Here is a 19,344-nt window from a genome sequence, read left to right on the forward strand (position 1 = left end):
CCTGCCAGGTTTCAGGTTGAGACAAGACAGGAGTGAGTGATTCTGGGGACTGCTAGGGAACACACACACGAGCCCTCCAAAATTTAAAATAAGTCTTTTAAAAAACATCATCCTTCAGCAGACAGATTCCTTAATTTTATGGGTGGGAACCTCCACGACCTGAGAGGAAGAATTTAATTCCTCTGACTGATGAATATTTAATCAGAGCTGAAGTGCCTCTGCTTTTCCAGCTCATCCCTGTCTGACTGCAGTGGCCCGAGGCCATGAAAGTCAGCCATTTAATTTGACGGGGCCTTCCCCTTTCTGCTGTGAGGTACAGATTAAACTGCTGTAAGGTTTATAGACACAGTCTGATGTTTGGTTTGAACATGCACGGAAACATGCTCTGCTTTCCTTCAAACCCCCTTCGACTTCGTTTGAATAAAACACCTGATTCCTGAATCAAAATTCTGTTTTGCAGAGTTAATGTGATGCAGCAGATGAAGGTGATGTGGTACAGAACCTGCACAGTCATCCTGTAGCATTAAACTTTAGCTTTAGTCAGGAATTAGTTCACTACAAAGACATTTAAATGCAAAGTAATTCTCCATTCAGAACCTGTCTTGAATATTGAACAATGACCCTAAGTTCATTCTCGTTACAATAGATTCCAATGGCAGGAAGCCACTTCTGTTGTGTCTCTGGCATTCTGCTTTCACTGCACAGTGACTCGGTGTAATTCTCAGGAGGTAAAGTTTGGGATAGAGTATCACTTAAACTGAATGACCTAATGCGTGATACAGTATATGACGTGCTGTAGCACAGGCTAATGTAAATGTTGCAGGTGGGTATGTCCAACTTGGCTGCAATCCAACATTCCCCCTCATAGAAATGCTTGTGGTCTTTGTCTCTGAAGTGGGCCTATCAGAGCACTAGTGTCATGTCACACTGAAACATTTCCATATAACAACCCTGTGTTGTCTGTCAGAGCCTCATACATGTTTTATGTGAGAACCAGCTGGAAGTTGTTCCTGATGTGTCCCTGTGAAGAGGAGGCATTGCAGAATTTTGTCCTTTAAAGTTTTACCATAGCTAACTAGAATTTGTAAAAAATATAATTCTGTTTTCAGTTAAAGCACAGTAAGCTAGATGAAATACTTTTATGTAATAATTATTGCTAAGTCCTCAGTATATTGGTTATCCAGTAAAAATCTATTATAGATACGTTACTATACAACATTTGGGTTGCCAGGTTGTAAAAACTCAGGCCCTGTTTACAACTGGTATTGACATGTGTCACTTGTAATTGGCTCACAAGTGGACAGTTCTAAGTACAGGTGTGAATGCACCCAGTGCTTCCTCAATGAGTCCTGAGATCTGATCGCTCAGATCACCAGACCTATGGGCTGCACAGAGCAACATTCTTTCAGCAGTGTGTACGCTAATGCGCCCTGGGACACAGTGAAGGACCGCCTACTCAGTTGACGTTCTTGTTTATTAGGCCCCCTGAGCTGTTGGGAAAAGTTTGCCTTCAAGGCTTTATGCCTTTTCTTGTTAAGGTTCAGGAAAAAGATTGTGGTTGAAGGTTGAATGAATAGATTTCTGCCTGAAGTCAAACTTCCGCCATGTGCACTCTCCACCAGATAGGCAAACTTTCTGTTGCTGCTGTAACACAATGCTGAAGGACCATCTCTAAAGCTGTTCTCCGCCCAGCAAATGATCACTTCGTCTGCAGGGTTAGCATGAGTTATCATAGCAGCAGCTATTAAACAGTCCCAACAAACTCACACTGACACCAAAGCGTCTCAGCTCTGTCATTAAACCTGTTAATAACTATTAAAGGGAAATTTCTGTTTATTTCAACCCGTCTCCTATCGTCCTAAATTTTTTTCAAGTGACTAGTGACATAGAAATAATAGTTAGCATGTTAGCCGTTAGCCTATATACAGCCGTAGCGTCAGACCTGTTTAAACGTAAGTGAATGGCCAACCTTCAAGTGCAAAGTTAGTCCACTAAACAAGCTTTTTTTTCCACAAAGACCGCCTCATATCGTTAGGATAAATGTCAGAGAACATATAGAAAACGACATGTAAACGTGTTGTCTTACCTTACTGGTGTGCTGCCATGTTTGTTTACCATTTAGCTCTGCTTTCCAAAGCGAGGCCGAAATATATCTCACCAGCTCTAGATAAAGCCCAGCTGGATACTAACGTTACTCCAGGTGGAGGTGTCTCATCCTCGGTCACATCCAGACCTTGAAAATAACCGGTCCCATTCCTTGCAACAGAGGCATTCCTCTTCTGTGGGCACTGGGGCACAGCATTCATAGGTACACCACCAATCTCCAGAGCTACGCAGCCTTGCAGCAGCCATTCCTCCCCTCTCGTCCTCAAACATTACCTGTTGCACCTCTCTCTCTCCTCCTCCTCCGTTCTTCAATTTCACAAAGCTCTTCGTCAGTGTATTCTGGCTCAGATAAATAAGGGCGGCCATCAAACTCTGCAAAATCAAATTCCTCCTCCACAAAGTCGAAGTCTGGCAAAAAGTCAGCCATTATTCTATAAATCTTTCATAAAATAAATGATTGAACTTTTCAGGCTACTTTCCGGTTCTGCCTTCCAGCTGTTGCTGCTTGTTCAGGCACGCTATGAGATCGCTGCTTGTTCTCGCGATATTTCGGCCGCGCTTTGGAAAGCAGAGCTAGAGAGATAAACAAACATGGCAGCACACCGGTAAGGTAAGACAACACGTTTACATGTCGTTTTCTATATGTTCTCTGACAACGATATGAGGCAGTCTTTGTGGAGAAAGAGCTTGTTTAGTGGACTAACTTTGCACTTGAAGGTTGCCCATTCACTTACATTTTAACAGGTCTGACACTCTGGCTGTATCTAGGCTAACGGCTAACATGCTAACTATTATTTCTATGTCACTAGTCACTTGAAACAAATTTAGGACAATAGGAGACGGGTTGAAATAAACCGAAATTTCCCTTTAAGTAACATTATCTGTGTGGTACTAACAGTTAGCCCCGTCACTGTGTGCGTGCCGACGGACTCTCGCCGACTGTCCTCAGTACGGAGCTCACACTCCTGCAGCAGCACTGTCCTATAATGATGAATGAATTTTGTGTTTATTGGCATATAAAACAGGGAAATGAGATCCGATTGAAAATAGTCAGTTGAGATGAACGCGGAGATGCCAGGTGTGAACAGACAGGCTTAGATCTGTCCACTTGTGATCAGATCACCCAAGTTGCATGTTAGGTGTAAACAGGCTATCAATTTGATTGATTTAGACCATTTGACCCCTTGTTTCTGAAAAATGTGATGAGGACAGTCTGGACCAAAATACATTTATTGGCAACTTACAAACATGCTTGACCAATAAAAACCCTTTATCAAAAACGTACTGACTACATACGTACTGAGGACATAATGGTTGAGCAGCTAGTGGGACTTTTACAACTTGGCTACCCAAAACTTGTTCTAATGGCTTCTAACGGATCTATGAAACATCAGTCATGATTTATTAACCATTAATGAATCCATTATTTACAGCATGTAAACACATTATAAAGGGTCCTTATTTTAATGTGGTACCCAACAATAAAAAAAACACAAAAAACTGAAAATTGAGAGGTTTTAAGTCCCTTCCAATTCACTGGAGTCTTGCCTAAGCCTACTATGTAACTTTACCTTCCTAAACCTAACCTATGTAACTTCACACTAAGTACGTAACGTGATGACATCATATGTTGGGCACAAATTCGGTACTAACCGTAAAACCAGAGGTTTTAAGTGCTTTCTAATTTATTGGAGTCTAACTTAGCAACTGTGACTGTCACCTAACCAAAGTTAAGTGCAAGTGTGTCCATAGTGACTGGCTCAAATCTTTATGGTATTTATTGCCTGTATCAAATCAGTTGGTAATGGCATGGGCTGCATTTTGTGTAGCAGCTGAATGACTGACGGCTTCTAATAACATGTTGAAATGGATCCCAGCAGGACATCGGGCCTCCTGCTAATCTCCACAGAGGAGATTCTCTGTGGTGGGGCTTTCATTTGAAATACCTGCAGTGAATACTGTTTCTGTCTTAACAAAACTGTAAGAGATCCCTCTTCTCTCCTTTGCTTGTACAAATGCCCTCAAACAGCATGGAAAAGGAGCTAGTGTAGCCGGCCTGCGGGCTAATGAGGGCTACCTGCAGCCAGAAAAACTATATGCCTCAATACCTTTCCCTCTTCATGCCATTTTTCATCTTTGAAGGGGAAGTGATCCTGAAGTATAGGTTTACACTTGGTATGTGTATGTGGAAGTCAGTGAAGGCGTAACTCGTGTCAGTCCTTAAACAATACAAAATATGATATAAAATGCATCCTATTATATAGTTCAATGAGAAATGACAATCAGATCAAATATATGATAGGTAAAGAAAACAATCTGCTGCACTGGTGTTTTGTGGATGTTTTTCAAGCCTCAACAGGTAAATCAGATGTTTCATGCACACACCTGCACTGCTTTTATATAAGATGAGTAATATTTGAGTGAAAACTTTACACCGTGCAGGCATGCTAACAGTGCTGCTGTCAGCTCCATTACAGCTGTGAGGTAATCCACCTGTAAACCCCCTACTCCCTCCTCCCCTTTGCATACAGCTGGGGTCAAAATGTTAATGGAAATGTTGTTACTGATACTGCGAGTCTCTTGTGAATTCTGCAATGTCTGCATGATATGTGCGCTGGTGTGGGGTGCACTTAGAAACATGTGTCCAGGGTCAGTCCAGCTGTGAGTCTGTGTATTCCTGTTTGTGTGCATACATTTGTGTATTTCTCTCTGTCAGTTTGGTAGATAGCGTGTTTGTGTGTGTGTGTTAATTGCGTGTAGCAGTGCTTTGCTGTTGGGGGTCGCCACTCTGACATCTGGGTGGGCGTAGTTAGCAGACCGACCGACCGACAGACATAAGCCACAATAACATTGTCCTTGTCTGACAAGGTTTTACTCGTTGCTAATGAAAAGTGAGTTAGTTTATTATCAGGGGATGACCTGCCATGTTTAATTTGTCACACTGGGTCTAAATGAGTTTGCTCTCTTGTTACTGTTTCACCATTGGCAGATGGTGGTCTTCAAACAGGATGTTTGTCCAGCTGAGATACGCTGTTAGACTGGTGTGTGTGTGTGTGTGTGTGTGTGTGTGTGTGTGCATGTGCGTGTGTGTATGTGTGTGTAAAGAACGCAGGTGCGGACTGATCTTTTATTTTATTTAACACTGTCTAATTGTTTCATTCCTCTTTTGATCAACAGTAATGTATGCATTGTATTTCATTTCCATGAAGTGTTTCCCCCTCATGACTAAATTACCATGATACCAGCATTTAATTTCCTCTGTTTCCCTTCATTTCTAATTCTTATGCATACTCAGTCTGCGTCTTTGTTTAAGAGCTACAGTGTGACAGTCTCACAAGGCTGAGAGCTGCCTCAGAGGACTTGACAGAGATGAGAGGGGCAGGGCAAAAAAAAAGCTCAGTCGCTCTTATTCTTCTCTGAACTCAGTGACAGTTAGTGAGCTCAGAGAAGTGTGGCTGGGAAACAAACTAGGAGTTCATTTGCAAAAACAGAAAAAAGACATTCTTAAAATAAATAAAACTTAAGTTTGATTGATATTCCTTTGAATGCACATTAAAAAAAAACATGATTCATAAAAATAAAAAACTTCCTAATATCCTAACAAAACAATCAACACCAGTTTGACTGATAATTCGAGCTTGCACACACATGATTTAAGAAAATAAATGAAAATGGAGATATCTGTTTTTGCAAATGAGCCCTTAAGTTGTAAGGCTTTTGGAAACAAATCAGAGATGGACATAGTTACAGTTAAACACAACTGGCTGTGTGCATAGTTTCATAGGTGTGCCCATAGTTACCATATTCACCACTTCCTGTCACTCTGTGCATGTCTTATTAATGATTTACCCTCTGACAGTTACACTGATTTGTTGAGCTGCACTGTAGTCTATCCCCTCATATAAGGGTTGTAAAAGTTAAGTTTATGTGGTTGAATTTTGTTGTCTGGGCTGGTTGATAGTTCAGAATGATTATTGTTTATCTACCTTTTATGTTGCATTTACGTATCATGTGGTCATTCTACACATTTCATTTGTCTAAATTCACCTTCTGAGCAAGCTGTGACTAAAAACCTACAAAAGTTTAACAAGTTCTTGTTTTACACCTATGAATAGTTTCATGTAATGTATAAAAGTGAACCCCATTTAAAGAAGTATATCACTGCTGAAAAGATGGTTCATAAAACTGGGCTGTCTATGCAGTAGAAAGATGCAAGTACTTATTAGAGTGTTGCTACATGAACAGAGAGAGCAGAGGTAAAATGCTGTGGCATTCACTTTTGCTCAAGAGGTAGAAAACCTGAAACTAGGAGAATGCACAGCGCTTCACTGGACCAATAAACGCTCCCACGGGTGGGTAATGTAATGGGATTTGCCTGCATTTAGAACAATATGACGGCCAGCTGGTAACAAACAATCTTGTATAACAGTTAAACAGTGCACTAAAATATGCTTCAATAGGCAACAGAGTAACAGAATCTTGATTTATATTTGATCAGCACTGCTTTGTTTTACTGTTTGATCTCAGTTATTTTAGCCTCCAGTTCCACAATACAGGGAACACTATACCGTCCACTTCCTGTGCACAAATTCTCACAATACAGCCAAACAGTGCACTAATATATGCTTCTGAAAACATTTTAGGCAGGAAATAGGCAATACAGAGAAGTTTACCACAGAACATTTACGCATACCACCCACATTGTTTTGATACAATGCTGGTTGAAAATCAGCAAATACTATACATTTGCCATGTTGTTATATTTATCGATATTGAAAAATATCCTTATTAATATCTTATTCATAATATACACCATAATGCCCAGCCCTTAGAATTAAAGTATTGAAAAAATTGTGAAAGTCCTGAGAGGCACAGGTACCATGAGGGCAGGTTTGTGTGACTAACAGTTGAAGCAGATAGATGTGTCACTGTTTGTCCGGAGAGGACTCATCTGTTAGCCATGTCCCGTACGTGCAGACACACATTGTGTGTTAACAGCTAGGCGTGCGTACTGTGAATAGTCTGATAGCAATGTGTATGCTCACCCCCACCTACCGCTTTGTGAGAGTGTTTCCTGAAAGTACAAAGAACTGGATTTATCAGTGTGCTATTGTAATACTGTTAAACCGCACACAATCACACTCATCACGTGACCTCATGTCCCCTTATAGTCAGCACAGTCATGGCGGGCCATAGCGGCTCTAACACACCATATCTATCATATCAACCATCCTCTTGTCTTTCAGTGAAGTCATTACATCATTAGAAGAGCAGAAAAAGATCTCAGCCCTGGTCTGCTCTCGTCCTCATGCTTAATTCAATCTGCAGATTGAGTCGCTCCATTCAATATTATCTCCATTTATTTGTTTAGTGGGTCTAAGTGGCAATGTTTCCCTGGAATCAATATTAGTTGTCTGTAGTGCAATAGCTTTATACCATCCTGAAAAATACTGAGGGTGTAGATGAGGTGTCTGTTTGTGTGCTAAATGGATTTAGGATTAAGGGTGAGGATCAATAGCATTTTGTGTGCCTGTTCCTTGCTTGTACTTGTCTTGGCAATTTGGTGACCTGCCATGTGCTACAGTGCAACACGGGGAGTGCCAATGCAAGTCAGATGTGCGCTGGCAGGGATTTTTGTGCGGTCTCAGGAGGCATGCCCACACAGACCTTGCTTGCTGGTTTCACTTTGACTCTTCGGCAGGAAGGTGTAACAAAGAAACACAAATTTGTGCGTCCCACCAACATTCATCATCCTCAATCACTTGCACATATGCCAGTTGTCCCTTTCAGCTAAGTAGCTTCTTGTATAAACTTATGATGGCAGCAGGTGTTTCATCATTAATTTTAGCGGTGTGAACATGCACTCCAGTTCCACATTACCTGAACCAAAGCAGCACCAGCCTCTTGTGAAATAACCAGCTGTGGGTAGAGGACTGAAAATCTATAATCAAGTAAAAGTACAATTCCTGAGATATGAACAATCTCCCACTCTCCTTTCACCTCATCCTCTCAGCCCTCTCTTCCTGATCATATGAAAGATCAACTTTATCAAAGATTAACGCCACACATGATAAATTGACACAGCTAACTATTTTGTAAGGCACAGCAAGCACCTCATTAGGTTACTGTAGGCTTTTTTAGACTGAAGCATAAAAAACAGTCCACATGTCGGGGCGTCGGTGGCTTAGTGGTACAGCAGGCGCCCCATGTACAAGGCTGTTGCCGCAGCGGCCCGGGTTCGACTCCAGCCTGTGGCCCTTTGCTGCATGTCACTCCCTCTCTCTCTCTCTCTCCCCCTTTCACACTTGTCTGTCCTATCAATTAAAGGCAAAAATGCCCCCCCCAAAAAATCTTTAAAAAAAAAACAGCCCGCATGTCGAAGTGTCCTTGAGCAAGATACTGAACCCCAAATTGTTCCAGATGGCTTTTCCATTGGTGTGTGAGTGTGTTAAAAACTGAGTAGCAGGCGGCACCTTGTATGGTAGCCTCAGCCACCAGTGCATGAATGGGTGAATGTGACTTGTAGTATAAAAAGTGCTTTGAGTGGTTGGTCAAAAGGATTCATTTTGCTCAAAAGACAGGTGTTGCTTCTTTTTCCTCCAGTCAGCTGGAAACTTGACATTTGCAGTAGAGGTGCTCCCCGTTCCCTCTTCGCCCTTCACTCAATCCCCACATTTACAGCAGACGAGTTTAAGCGATGGTATAAATGGCAAATGTAGTGAATTCAAAAAGGCTCAAAAATATGCTTGAGTAAAGAGATGAAGTACAGTTAAAAAAGGAACATGAGGAGCACTCCTTTCTTGAGTAAAAATACTTTTTTATTCATGTGTGTTACTGGCATAGACTGTATAATAAAACAAAAAAATGGACTGTTGGGGTTCAGAATTTCACCCGTCGCCATCTTGGTCTTTTTGTGCCAGAAATGGCCATATTTGGATGAGAGGGTGGAGCTCTGGAGGATTAAAGGGTGGATCTGACTCATTGACTGTAGGGACGGCTCCACACCCTTATATGTAACCTTAAGCCTTAATAGAATGTATACGGCTGAGTTTTCTAAATATTCATCCCCATGAATGTTGAAATTGGCTTTAGAGACCAAAACCGTTTTTTGTACCAGGCTAAACATGTTTATTTCTGCCGAAACCCCTGTTACCCCTACTTGTAATGTGTTTCTACCCCCCCCCCCCCCCCCCGAAAATAACAAACCAACTTTTGTTCTCTTGTGCACAAAATGACCCTGTTGTATTACAATATTTTGAACAATCTTTTAGTTTATGAAAATGATCAGGACTGTTGGAGATGGTGACGTCACTGGCACACTTTTGAACTCTCTCTCCTCTTCACATTACTGAACCTCCTCAGCACTGTTCATTTCCACAAATCCCCCTCTGTATCCTCATCACAACACCTTGTTACCAGGGGCAACATCTGCATGTGTCTACTTGCTTCCAGTGGGTCTGACAACAGAAGCCTAACGCATCACATTTTGCAGTAAACCTGTGTATCATCCATAGAGTTTGTATGTGCCTTAAGGAAATTCAAAAGGAGTGAAACTGGTAGAAAAATATAAACTTAACTAAAGAGTAATCATTACTTCTTGCATGTATTGTGTATCTTTATCAGGGGTACTTTAAAGAGTTGCGTGGGTGATAGTTAAAAACGGGCCCTGAGGTGCTCTAATGTGAAGCCGAAGCTTTGTTCTTTTTCTTTGCCCTGAGGGCCACAGCCACACCCTGTGACAAACAGGTTGCCCTAAGCCTTATCTGGAGAGGTGATCCATCACTTGTGTAAGGCTGACATACTCAAACACACTTGCAGAAGCTATAGTATGTGGCCTCTTTGTCACTGAATTTCTCTCTTGATATTGAAGGCGAGGGCCAACAGGGTGAAAAGTTTTGTGGCAGTTTCAGACATATATCATGTGTCTCATCACACTCGTGTTCAGACTGGGCCCAGATGAAGATGAATGTGCTCTAAATGAGGCATTTCTGCTTTTCTGTAAACACAACTGACTGACTGGCCCTGCACTTTGTCTCTTCTTGTTTGTCTTGCAAAAGTCTGCAAGATGGAGAGAAAGCGTCATCCAAAAGGGTTTAGTCATCTTTAAGTTTCCTGGTTTCAGCATTGTTCTGAGTCAGGAGCAGACAGGTGGGGGTGAGAGCCTGGGAGACTATGGCTTTAGTTTTAATTAACTACCACAGACATGTGTTGTGTTGAGTGTCTTATAGACAGATGTCTGTTTACCAAACTGATAGGAGCCTTTTAGTGTTTTCTCTTTTCCTCTCCTGTGAGACTCTCTCCTCTCCTTTTTCCTCCCTTCCATCACTCCCTTGCTTTTTTTTTTTTTTTTTTTTACACCTCCTCCCCCCTCTGTTTTTTGGCACTGTCAGGAGCTCTGGTGGGCAGAGGTGATTGAGAGCAGTAGATAAGTTGACCTCTGTTTGTTTAACTAAACACCGCTGATATGAATATACAGTAGTTTGTCCAACTCCCTTGTTTTGGAAGTTTTCATAGATTCTTTTTGTTAAATTCTCCAGATGTGAAGAATGCAGCTCGCTCACCTTGGCTGGGTGTGTTTGCCGCAGTAAATGTTTGGTTTAGCCAGCCGATCACTTGTGAGGCAGAGGGGGGCGAATTTCAACATGTCCTCAGAGTCGGAATGCAGGTTGCCCTCCCCGCCCGCCCCCTCCTTCACTTCTCTGGGCTTTGACAGCCTGTTTATGAGGAGGTGATGAGCAGGGAGGGAGATAGGGGGACGGGAGCGCACAGGACAGGATATGAGGTGTGTTGTCATGGCCGAGTCAACTCTTTGTAATTCAACTTTTGGTGATATTTACGTATGAATTGAGAGGACTTAGGAAATCCTTTCACATCCCCTCACATAGCTGACAAACTGAGGTCATCAATTTAAAAAAACAACAAAAAAAAAACAACAGCTTTTTTTTTTGTTCACATTTGATTGAGTGATATATGGGGCAAGTTACACTTAGGTTTTTTTTGCTGATTAAAGCTACTGTATGCAACATTCAGAGCACCAATATAGCAGCAAAGCACAATTTGCTATGTAAAAACATAGTGGAGTAATGGTGTCCTGAGCAGAGAATAAAGTCCATCTCCCTCGATGTCTTATAATCTGAGTTTCTCTGTTCTTTGTTGTGTTGGTTGGTCCGGCTGCATGTGCATATTACTGCATGTTAATCCCTGTGTGTACTGCTAATTGCCGCCTCTTTGCACTGCACTCACATGGTGTTTACCACTGTTGTTGAGGAAGTGCAAAGTCCACCTCATAAATAACGTTCCCATCTGCCTTCTGCCAAGGTGTGGTAAATTTACAGCTCACAGCAACTTAATACGACACTGTCTCTGACTTTGGTTTGATAGCTAGTGTTGGCAAAAAATAGTGTTGCACATTTCCAAACTGTCGTTAGCATTGTTAGCTTGTTTACTACATTACGTGAATGTCACTATCACACTTAATGTCCGGCCAAACCCTGTTCAAAGTCTCAAACTCTATATGGGGAAAAAAAGGCAATGAGCAATTTGATGAGAAATATCCCACAAATTGCAAAAAAAGTAAATATAAAGGACAAAGAAATAGCAAAAAAATAGATTTAGAAAATTGTTTTAAAAAATATGGAAAAAAGAAATAAACTAGGGAAAATCTATATTCATAAAAATAATTATTATCTATATTACATTTTGAAATTATGTTACAGAATTATTATAATTTTTAAGCACTCTTTCTAGGTCATTGTCTTGTTTGTTTTTATTTCTTTTCTTTTTTTAAACTAATTTTCTTGTTTTTACTTTTCTCTTTTAGAAACAAAGCCAGTTTGCTAAGGGTTAAACAAACTCTATATAACATGTCAATTTGTGAGCTTAGCTTTTGTTACCTTTGAACCAAAGCGTGCTATTTCCCCCTGTTTATAGTCATTGTGCTACGCTAAGCTAACAGAATTCTGACTGTAGCTTCATATTTACAGCAAAGACATTAGAGCTGTATCAATCTTTGTGTCTAAACTGTAATTTCATGGTGATGTTGTTCTGCACAATGGTATAATGACAATTAAGATTCTCATCTTATCTTAACTATTTGCAAGAAAGCAAATAAGCATATTTTCTAAAAAAAAAAAAAAAAAAAAAGTCAAACTACTCCTTTAATTAAAGTTTTACCCTCATGAAAAAAACACTTCCTGGTTTTAAAGCTGTGACTTCACTGTATGTCAAACCTGATGGTGTCAATCAGCACTGCTGCATTTCCACAACAAACACAGGTGACCCACCTGGCTCAGATGAGACAGTGAGACGACAGTGAGTATGTTTTGTATGCCGGATCGGACTAAGTGTTTCCCTCCGGTTTGCTGCAACAAGCACTCTGTCATCTGAGGTTAGCCAAGCCACCCTGTGTGCATGTGTGATCAGCACTGGACTCTGTGCCCCAATTCTTCATAGGTTTTATTCTCAGTGTGTGCAAAGTTCACACTAACTGGCCTCTAAGTGTTTTATAACAGTCTTGCTTATTCTCTGGCTTGACCCCATTTCTTTCTTGCTCTTTGTAAATGCTTTGATATGTTGCTCAGTTTTCCCACAAGAATGGCCGACCTTGTAAGTGAGTGTTTTGAGGCACTGTGCTGTTTACAGCTGAACAAAATCTGAGGTGGCCGTGACTTCTGATTTAATAGGTATGGAAGCAGACAGGAAAGTCATGTATGCAGAAAACACACCTACTTGCTCATATGCTCACATTTTCTTTCATCTAGAAGCACACACACACGTACACTCACACTGTAGATTACAGAAGGGGCCTCCACACTCACGGAGGGACTCTGTGGCCCTGCTTCTCCACGTATCAGTCCCACTACAGCCCTCTGTGGAATCTCAGATGCTGTCGTCTTTACTGAATGATTACCTGAACCAAGGCCTCTTCCGCCCATCTAGTGGAAACTGCTGGCCCTCAGAGGCCATGTTGGCTCTAGCTGGTTGTCATCACTGAGGCAAGGTAATTGATTCATTGCTGATAATGCCCATCTGGGAGCAGAAAGAAAGGATAATTGTACCTTCCTGTTTCAAATGATAGTTAGAGGATGTCTGTTTTTCATGCATTGGTGGAAACATATATATATATATATATATATATATATATATATATATATATATATATTGTACTCCTACATGAGATGTATTATGCTATTACGCATTTACAGGTTCATGTATTTTAGGTTTCTTCTAGAACATGTTTACATGCTTTAATGTTAAAAAAAAAAAACACTTAATTTTCCTCATACTCTCTGTGCTGGAACACCTGTATTCACCCTCTGTCTGAGATGCTCCTTTTTAGGTGCCTGTCTCTTTAAGCCCCCCTTCCAAAAAGTCCCAGTCTGATCTGATTGGTCAACATTTCCAGGTCTTCTGTGTATCTGCACCTTGCACATTTTTTTTCCTAAGTATGTTTTGCCTAGCTCCGTCCTACTGTGATTGGCTAGTACTGTTCATGTTAACACATAGAGGGTTAGTACCAGCCAATCACAGTACAGTAGGGTGGAACTAGGCAGAATAAACTTAGGGGAAAAAATGATGTTGACATCTCTGTATTGTTATGGCAGACAGAGAATGACTGTATAGCAGCACTGTCTACCGTAATAGAATAACCAGTATAAGCTAAACCAACATTTTCACAACTGAACATGATCCAGCAGGAATATGATCTGAAATCAGGGAGAAATTTACAAATTCAGTGACTAAAGCACAATTTGGACGGGATTAGTTTTACACGGGCACGTAAGGTAATGTCACTTTATCACAGGACGTCGGTAATATTAATGGCCAATTCGCACGGTATAAGAAATATCAGTAAAACTACCACAAGTGGGAGGGGTAAATCCATTCACGCACCGCCGTCCCCTCCTGTTGTCATGTGCGTATGACGTTGCTTCCTGTGCGTACCACACTCGAGCACACTTGAATCGCGTTTGTCGTATGCTCACAGTACCTGAGGTTTCACACGGACTTGTCCGACTGTGAAGTGCAAAACTGAGTGCTTCTTCAAGAGCCTTTATGCTTGAAAATCTGCGAAAAACCACTTGTAAACAGGATATGACGAAATATCTACACACATATTTACTGCTGGTCTATTCGCATGGGATTAGTATTTCCTGAGGTAATTGTCCGGGACCCTTTTACAGAAGGTAAAAGTCGCGGTAATCTTTACTGACATCGTGCAGACATGGCACATTCGGATGGGACTAAAATCTCTGGTAATTATTACTTTACCCCACGTACCTATGTAAAACTAATCCCGTCCGAATAGGGCTTATGATTACATGTTTCCCTGACGTTAGCATGTAGCTACATGTAGCAGTGTAGGGCCCTGATCACACAGAAAGCATTTTAGCAGCTGGAGGCACCTTTTTTGTAGTTGTTTTCACTGTGATGAATAGGGCTTATGATTACATGTTTCCCTGACGTTAGCATGTAGCTACATGTAGCAGTGTAGGGCCCTGATCACACAGAAAGCATTTTAGCAGCTGGAGGCACCTTTTTTGTAGTTGTTTTCACTGTGATTTAAGCTTTTTGCTTGTGGTTTTTGCGTTGCGACATGCCTCGTGTTTCTGCACTCCAGGCACTTGGCGTTTTTGCCAGAACGCTCTGAACTCCGCGAGTTGAAAAAACTTCAACTCAAAGCAGGAAAACACCCCACATCATCCCTTTTCTCATCATTTTTTTTTCCCCATTGTCCAATGGGATGTTTTAGAGGCAGGTCATCTGTTGTAGTCACGACAACAAGTTTACAGTTGGTAAACAATGGAGGAGAAACTGGTGGTAGCGGTTGCTGGATACCCAGAGCTATACAGCCCGACTATAGACAGCAGGTTGTCAAACTGCCATGGCCATCATTTACTGACAGCCTCTTACTCTCAACCAGAGCTACAGTAAGTACCCTCTGCCTCTCCATTTTAGGAACTAGCTGCTACCTACTGTCTAATAACTAAAATAAGTAAATAAACAAATGGTATATTAAGGTCTTAAGCCAGATTTTTTTGCTCCCAGTGATTACTTTTACATACACTTACCTCATGATTTGAAACTTTTGCCACGTTTTATATGAATATCTAACATTTTCACATTATATGAGGTCCCCTTTAAAGACACAGAAGTTGCATTGTGATCACTTTCACATAGTTCTGGCCCAAATTAAATCTCAACCTGGTTGTTGTGAGATTGAAGAAGTAAATTTTATGCCACAGCTCCTGAACTAAGTTTAGAAATGTTGTCATGACTGAGATGGTCAAGTTTTAAATCGGTAATGGGGTAATTTAATCTAAGGTCGGCGGCGGAAACAAAACTCACATGTCTGATTTCCACGCAAAGACAAACTTTATGAGTCTGTTCATGTTCAGGTGACACATCAAAGAGGAAATATTTGTGTCTGGGCTCTTGAGATGTTCTCATGATTAGATTGCAAGTGTGTATGGGGGCATTTTGTCTATGTGAGGGTGCGTATAAATACAGAGGGCTGCAGTGGAGTGGTAGAGCCTGGTACACAGTTTCACTGTGTTTAACTAGTGTGAAAACCCACTGCTATCCTGTGAATAATGTCTGAGACGGCACGGCTCACCATGGACAATATTCTAGGAAATATATGACATATTTTTTCATGTTATTTCTTAGACATTGCATGGTTTGCCTCATCCTTTTGTCATGTTTTTACTTTTGAGAATAATCAAGTTGGGACAATGAAGGGTGACTCAAGAGAGACGTTTTGATTTGAAGACACAATGACCTTACTGTAAAGGTGTATTTTTAAGTCTACACCCATTATCTGTATTTATTCTTGCTTATCAGTGCATGTAAGAGGGGAAGCTGCCCTTCAGTTGATATGCCCACAAGCAATGACTAACAGCTTGACTCACCTTTTTCCACTTTCCACTGTTCACCACAGCCCCCAGCATGTCAGCGTCCAACCAGCATTGCGTGAACACATTCACAAAGTCTGAATGAAAAGAACACACTTTGACTACGGTGCTATGTGCTTTTGTTTCCCACATGGTACAACGGGCCATATGTCACACACACACACACACACACACACACTGTAAACAAGGTTGTCTGCACCCTCCGCCCTCAAAGTGAAGCTAATAAATCTTGTGCTGACAGTAAATAGTGTGTCCCAGTGCAGAGCCTTGTAGAGGGGGTAATCCCTCTACTTCAAAGTTCAGTGGTGTGTTCAAAGGTGCTGATGTAGGTAGTTGTCTGGGTGAGTGGACAAAAAGATCAGGTCCATCACCAAGACGCCAGTTTGTGTGTGTGTGCGGTGCCTGGACTTGTCACGGGTCATGCTCGGACTGCTCCACTCTGACCACTATTAAATCACAGGTCACGTGAACTGGCCCACTCTGTGTGTGTGTAACCCGGTGAGGTGGAAGATAGAAACAAGATGCTCACATTCAAATGTACTGCTAGCTCCAACCTGTATGTCTGTGTTTAGACCTGAAAGATTATCTGGGAAATCATCTTAACTTATTTATGTTGTATTATCTAACACCATGACAAAGCTCTGATATAATCCACCAATCTTAACATCTCTGTCTTTCTTTCCGTCTATCTGTGTGTCTCCAGACTTCTTACAGGAGCACCCAAAGAGAAAGCCAATTCTCTACCAAACGTCAATGAAACAGGTGCCATCTACTCCTGTCCCATTACAACTGAAACCACAGACTGCTCCAGAATGGACCTGGTCAGCACAAGTAAGCATGATGCAGAGCTCTCAACAGTGATTCATCATTTTGACATTTAACAAGGGGAGTGCAGTATTAAAACAGAATTTCTGTACAGGTCCGGTTAGTGATTTGAGTGAGCCTGAGGCACACAGTGAAGGTAGACTACAGGCTGCACCCAGGCAGACTCTGAGATGAGGGAGAGGCATGAGCACTGACGTAAAAGCAAGATGTCTAGAGCCTCGCTAGCTGCTCTGTGAGGCTGTTATTACTGTGCAGCAGTGAACTAAAATTTAACAAACTAATTTTTAGTAGGCATAGTATTTACCTAGTTCACTAGCGTAGTATTGCATGCTAACATTCAAACTCTTGTTAATCTTCACTAAATAAAAAATACTACTGAAGCTGATTTGAATGTCATATTTTTGTAGAAACTGAATTATTGGTCAAATTTTAATTGTGACCAGAAGGTGGCGCTGGATTTAAAGTCAGAGGATCAGCAAAGTCAGTGAGATTCATCTTCTCGGCACCATGAATGTATCTAGGCCTGCAAGATGTTGATAGAAAACCATCCACTCTGTCTTGAGATCTTTTAGTGTGGACAGATTGGTGGAGCCACATTGGTGGTGTGCAGTGACACCCCCAAGAGGGACACCAAGTGTGGCCATGCTCACCCTGATACAGTTGCTGGCCCTGCCACTCACCATCCCATGCAAAAATAATTTGAGGCAGACATTACTGTCGTCAAGTGGCTACAGTGTGCTCATTTTTTCATTTTTGCAAAGGGAGTGGGTTCTCGTGAAACCAGACAACCTAGGTCATCCATTGGTACCAACCATATTGGGATAGCTTGTCGGGGAAGGGGGCTAAATGATGCTTCAAAGTCTATAGATCTTAAAAGTGAAATGTAAGATTACGGATTTACCTTGTAGTTTTAGATAATATTTTTGTTAATAACTCGAAATTCCATAATACACAACTGGACAGGCTCAGAATCTTAATCTTTCATTGTATAAAACATACCATGGTCAGTTTTCTCTCAAATATTGTGGAGTTGTTTTATGGAATGAAAAAAATAATTTATTGGATTCTTCTGTATCATTGTCTGTGTACAAAAAAAGACTCTAACTTTATATTTAAATTTTAACTGTATGCTATTTTTTTCTGAGTATTTAAAATGTATTGTTAAATTTGACTGTTGTATTTTACCACTTCCATGTCTTCTGGGTGTGGATTTCATATAAGCCTGTACAGGTTTCTACCACACCCTCACATGCACTTTTTTTTTTATATTTTTATTCCCTTTTGTTTTGTAATTATGTATGTCAAACACTTAAATTGAAATAAAATAGATAAATAAAATAGATTAAAATAAAATACCATAAAATACAATAATTTTTTTTTTTTAAAATAATGATAAATAAATAAATAAAATAAATTAGACATAATTTTGGCTAGGGATCAACTGGCATGGTTATTTTCACAGAGGTCCCTTGAACTCTCACCTCAAGATATCTGAATAAAAATGGGTTCTTGGACCCACAAGTCTCCCCTAAACGTGAGAAGACTTGTTCCCAGTAAATATTTGTTCCTTACTCCTTCAAATTAAAGCTGTACATTTGTCTTTTTAAAGAAAAGGACGACCAGCCTATTTAAAGAACAGTGACTTGCCTAACACGTATATCTACAGATTGATAACACAATAAAACAGAGTTACTGTGGAAAATGTTGACTGTACTGGTATTAGTCATTCTCTATGAAATAAGAAACCAAAGTTTATTAGTATGCGATTCCTTAATTGTCATACTGACATAGTTTTCTGCCAGCCTTTAGCCTATACAGTATAACTGAATTCCTGAAATGCAGTTATGGCTTTTGGTTTTGGTGTGCCACTCCAAAATTATCAGCGGCCCCATCTGGTCACGTCTATAAAAATTTCTGGGGGCACCACTGCTAGCATGGCTGAAAAAGCACTTTAGAATATTATTAAAGGGATACTCAATTGATTTAGTACTTCATTTCCATAAAGTTAATTAAAAAAATCACAGTCAAAATTGAAGCAGCAGAAGCAGTGATGTTCTATCTGGACCAGGAGGTCAAACTCCAAAAACTCTGGATCCTATGTTTACCATAATTCACCCAGCAACATCTTTTTATGATCAGAATCAGAATCAGAAATACTTTATTGATCCCCGAGGGGAAATTATGATTTTTTTTTTTTTACAGCTGCTCTGATGTAAAGAATAGAGAATTTTAAGAAGTAAGAATAAGAGTATGAAAAAAGTGTGTAGATATTGAGCAATAAATGGAATAAAGTAGAAATTAAATGTGCCCTCAGTTGATCATGATGAGTTAACTGCTCTTTATGTGTTAAATCATGGAGTTTCCCTTTAACACATACACTGCAGAGGATTCCCCTGATCTCAGAGTGAGGAACTGGAACCTTCATAACCTTCATATGATAATCAGCCAGCTTCCTCTTTATTCAGTAAGGACAGAGCAAGTGTGTCAAACAATCTCACAG

General features: G+C 40.7%; 1 protein-coding gene across 1 annotated transcript in view; it reads left to right on the top strand.

Moving 5' to 3' along the window:
• Nucleotides 1-19,344, top strand: part of itga3b (integrin, alpha 3b) — a 43,277-nt gene that overhangs the window by 4,774 nt on the left and 19,159 nt on the right. The window contains exon 2 of the mRNA XM_049563502.1: nucleotides 16,723-16,850. Within this exon, the coding sequence (XP_049419459.1) occupies nucleotides 16,723-16,850 (128 nt within the window). The remainder of the gene's footprint in view (nucleotides 1-16,722; nucleotides 16,851-19,344) is intronic.

The sequence above is a fragment of the Epinephelus fuscoguttatus genome, linkage group LG20 (genome assembly GCF_011397635.1).
Source record: "Epinephelus fuscoguttatus linkage group LG20, E.fuscoguttatus.final_Chr_v1".
NCBI lineage: Eukaryota > Metazoa > Chordata > Actinopteri > Perciformes > Serranidae > Epinephelus > Epinephelus fuscoguttatus.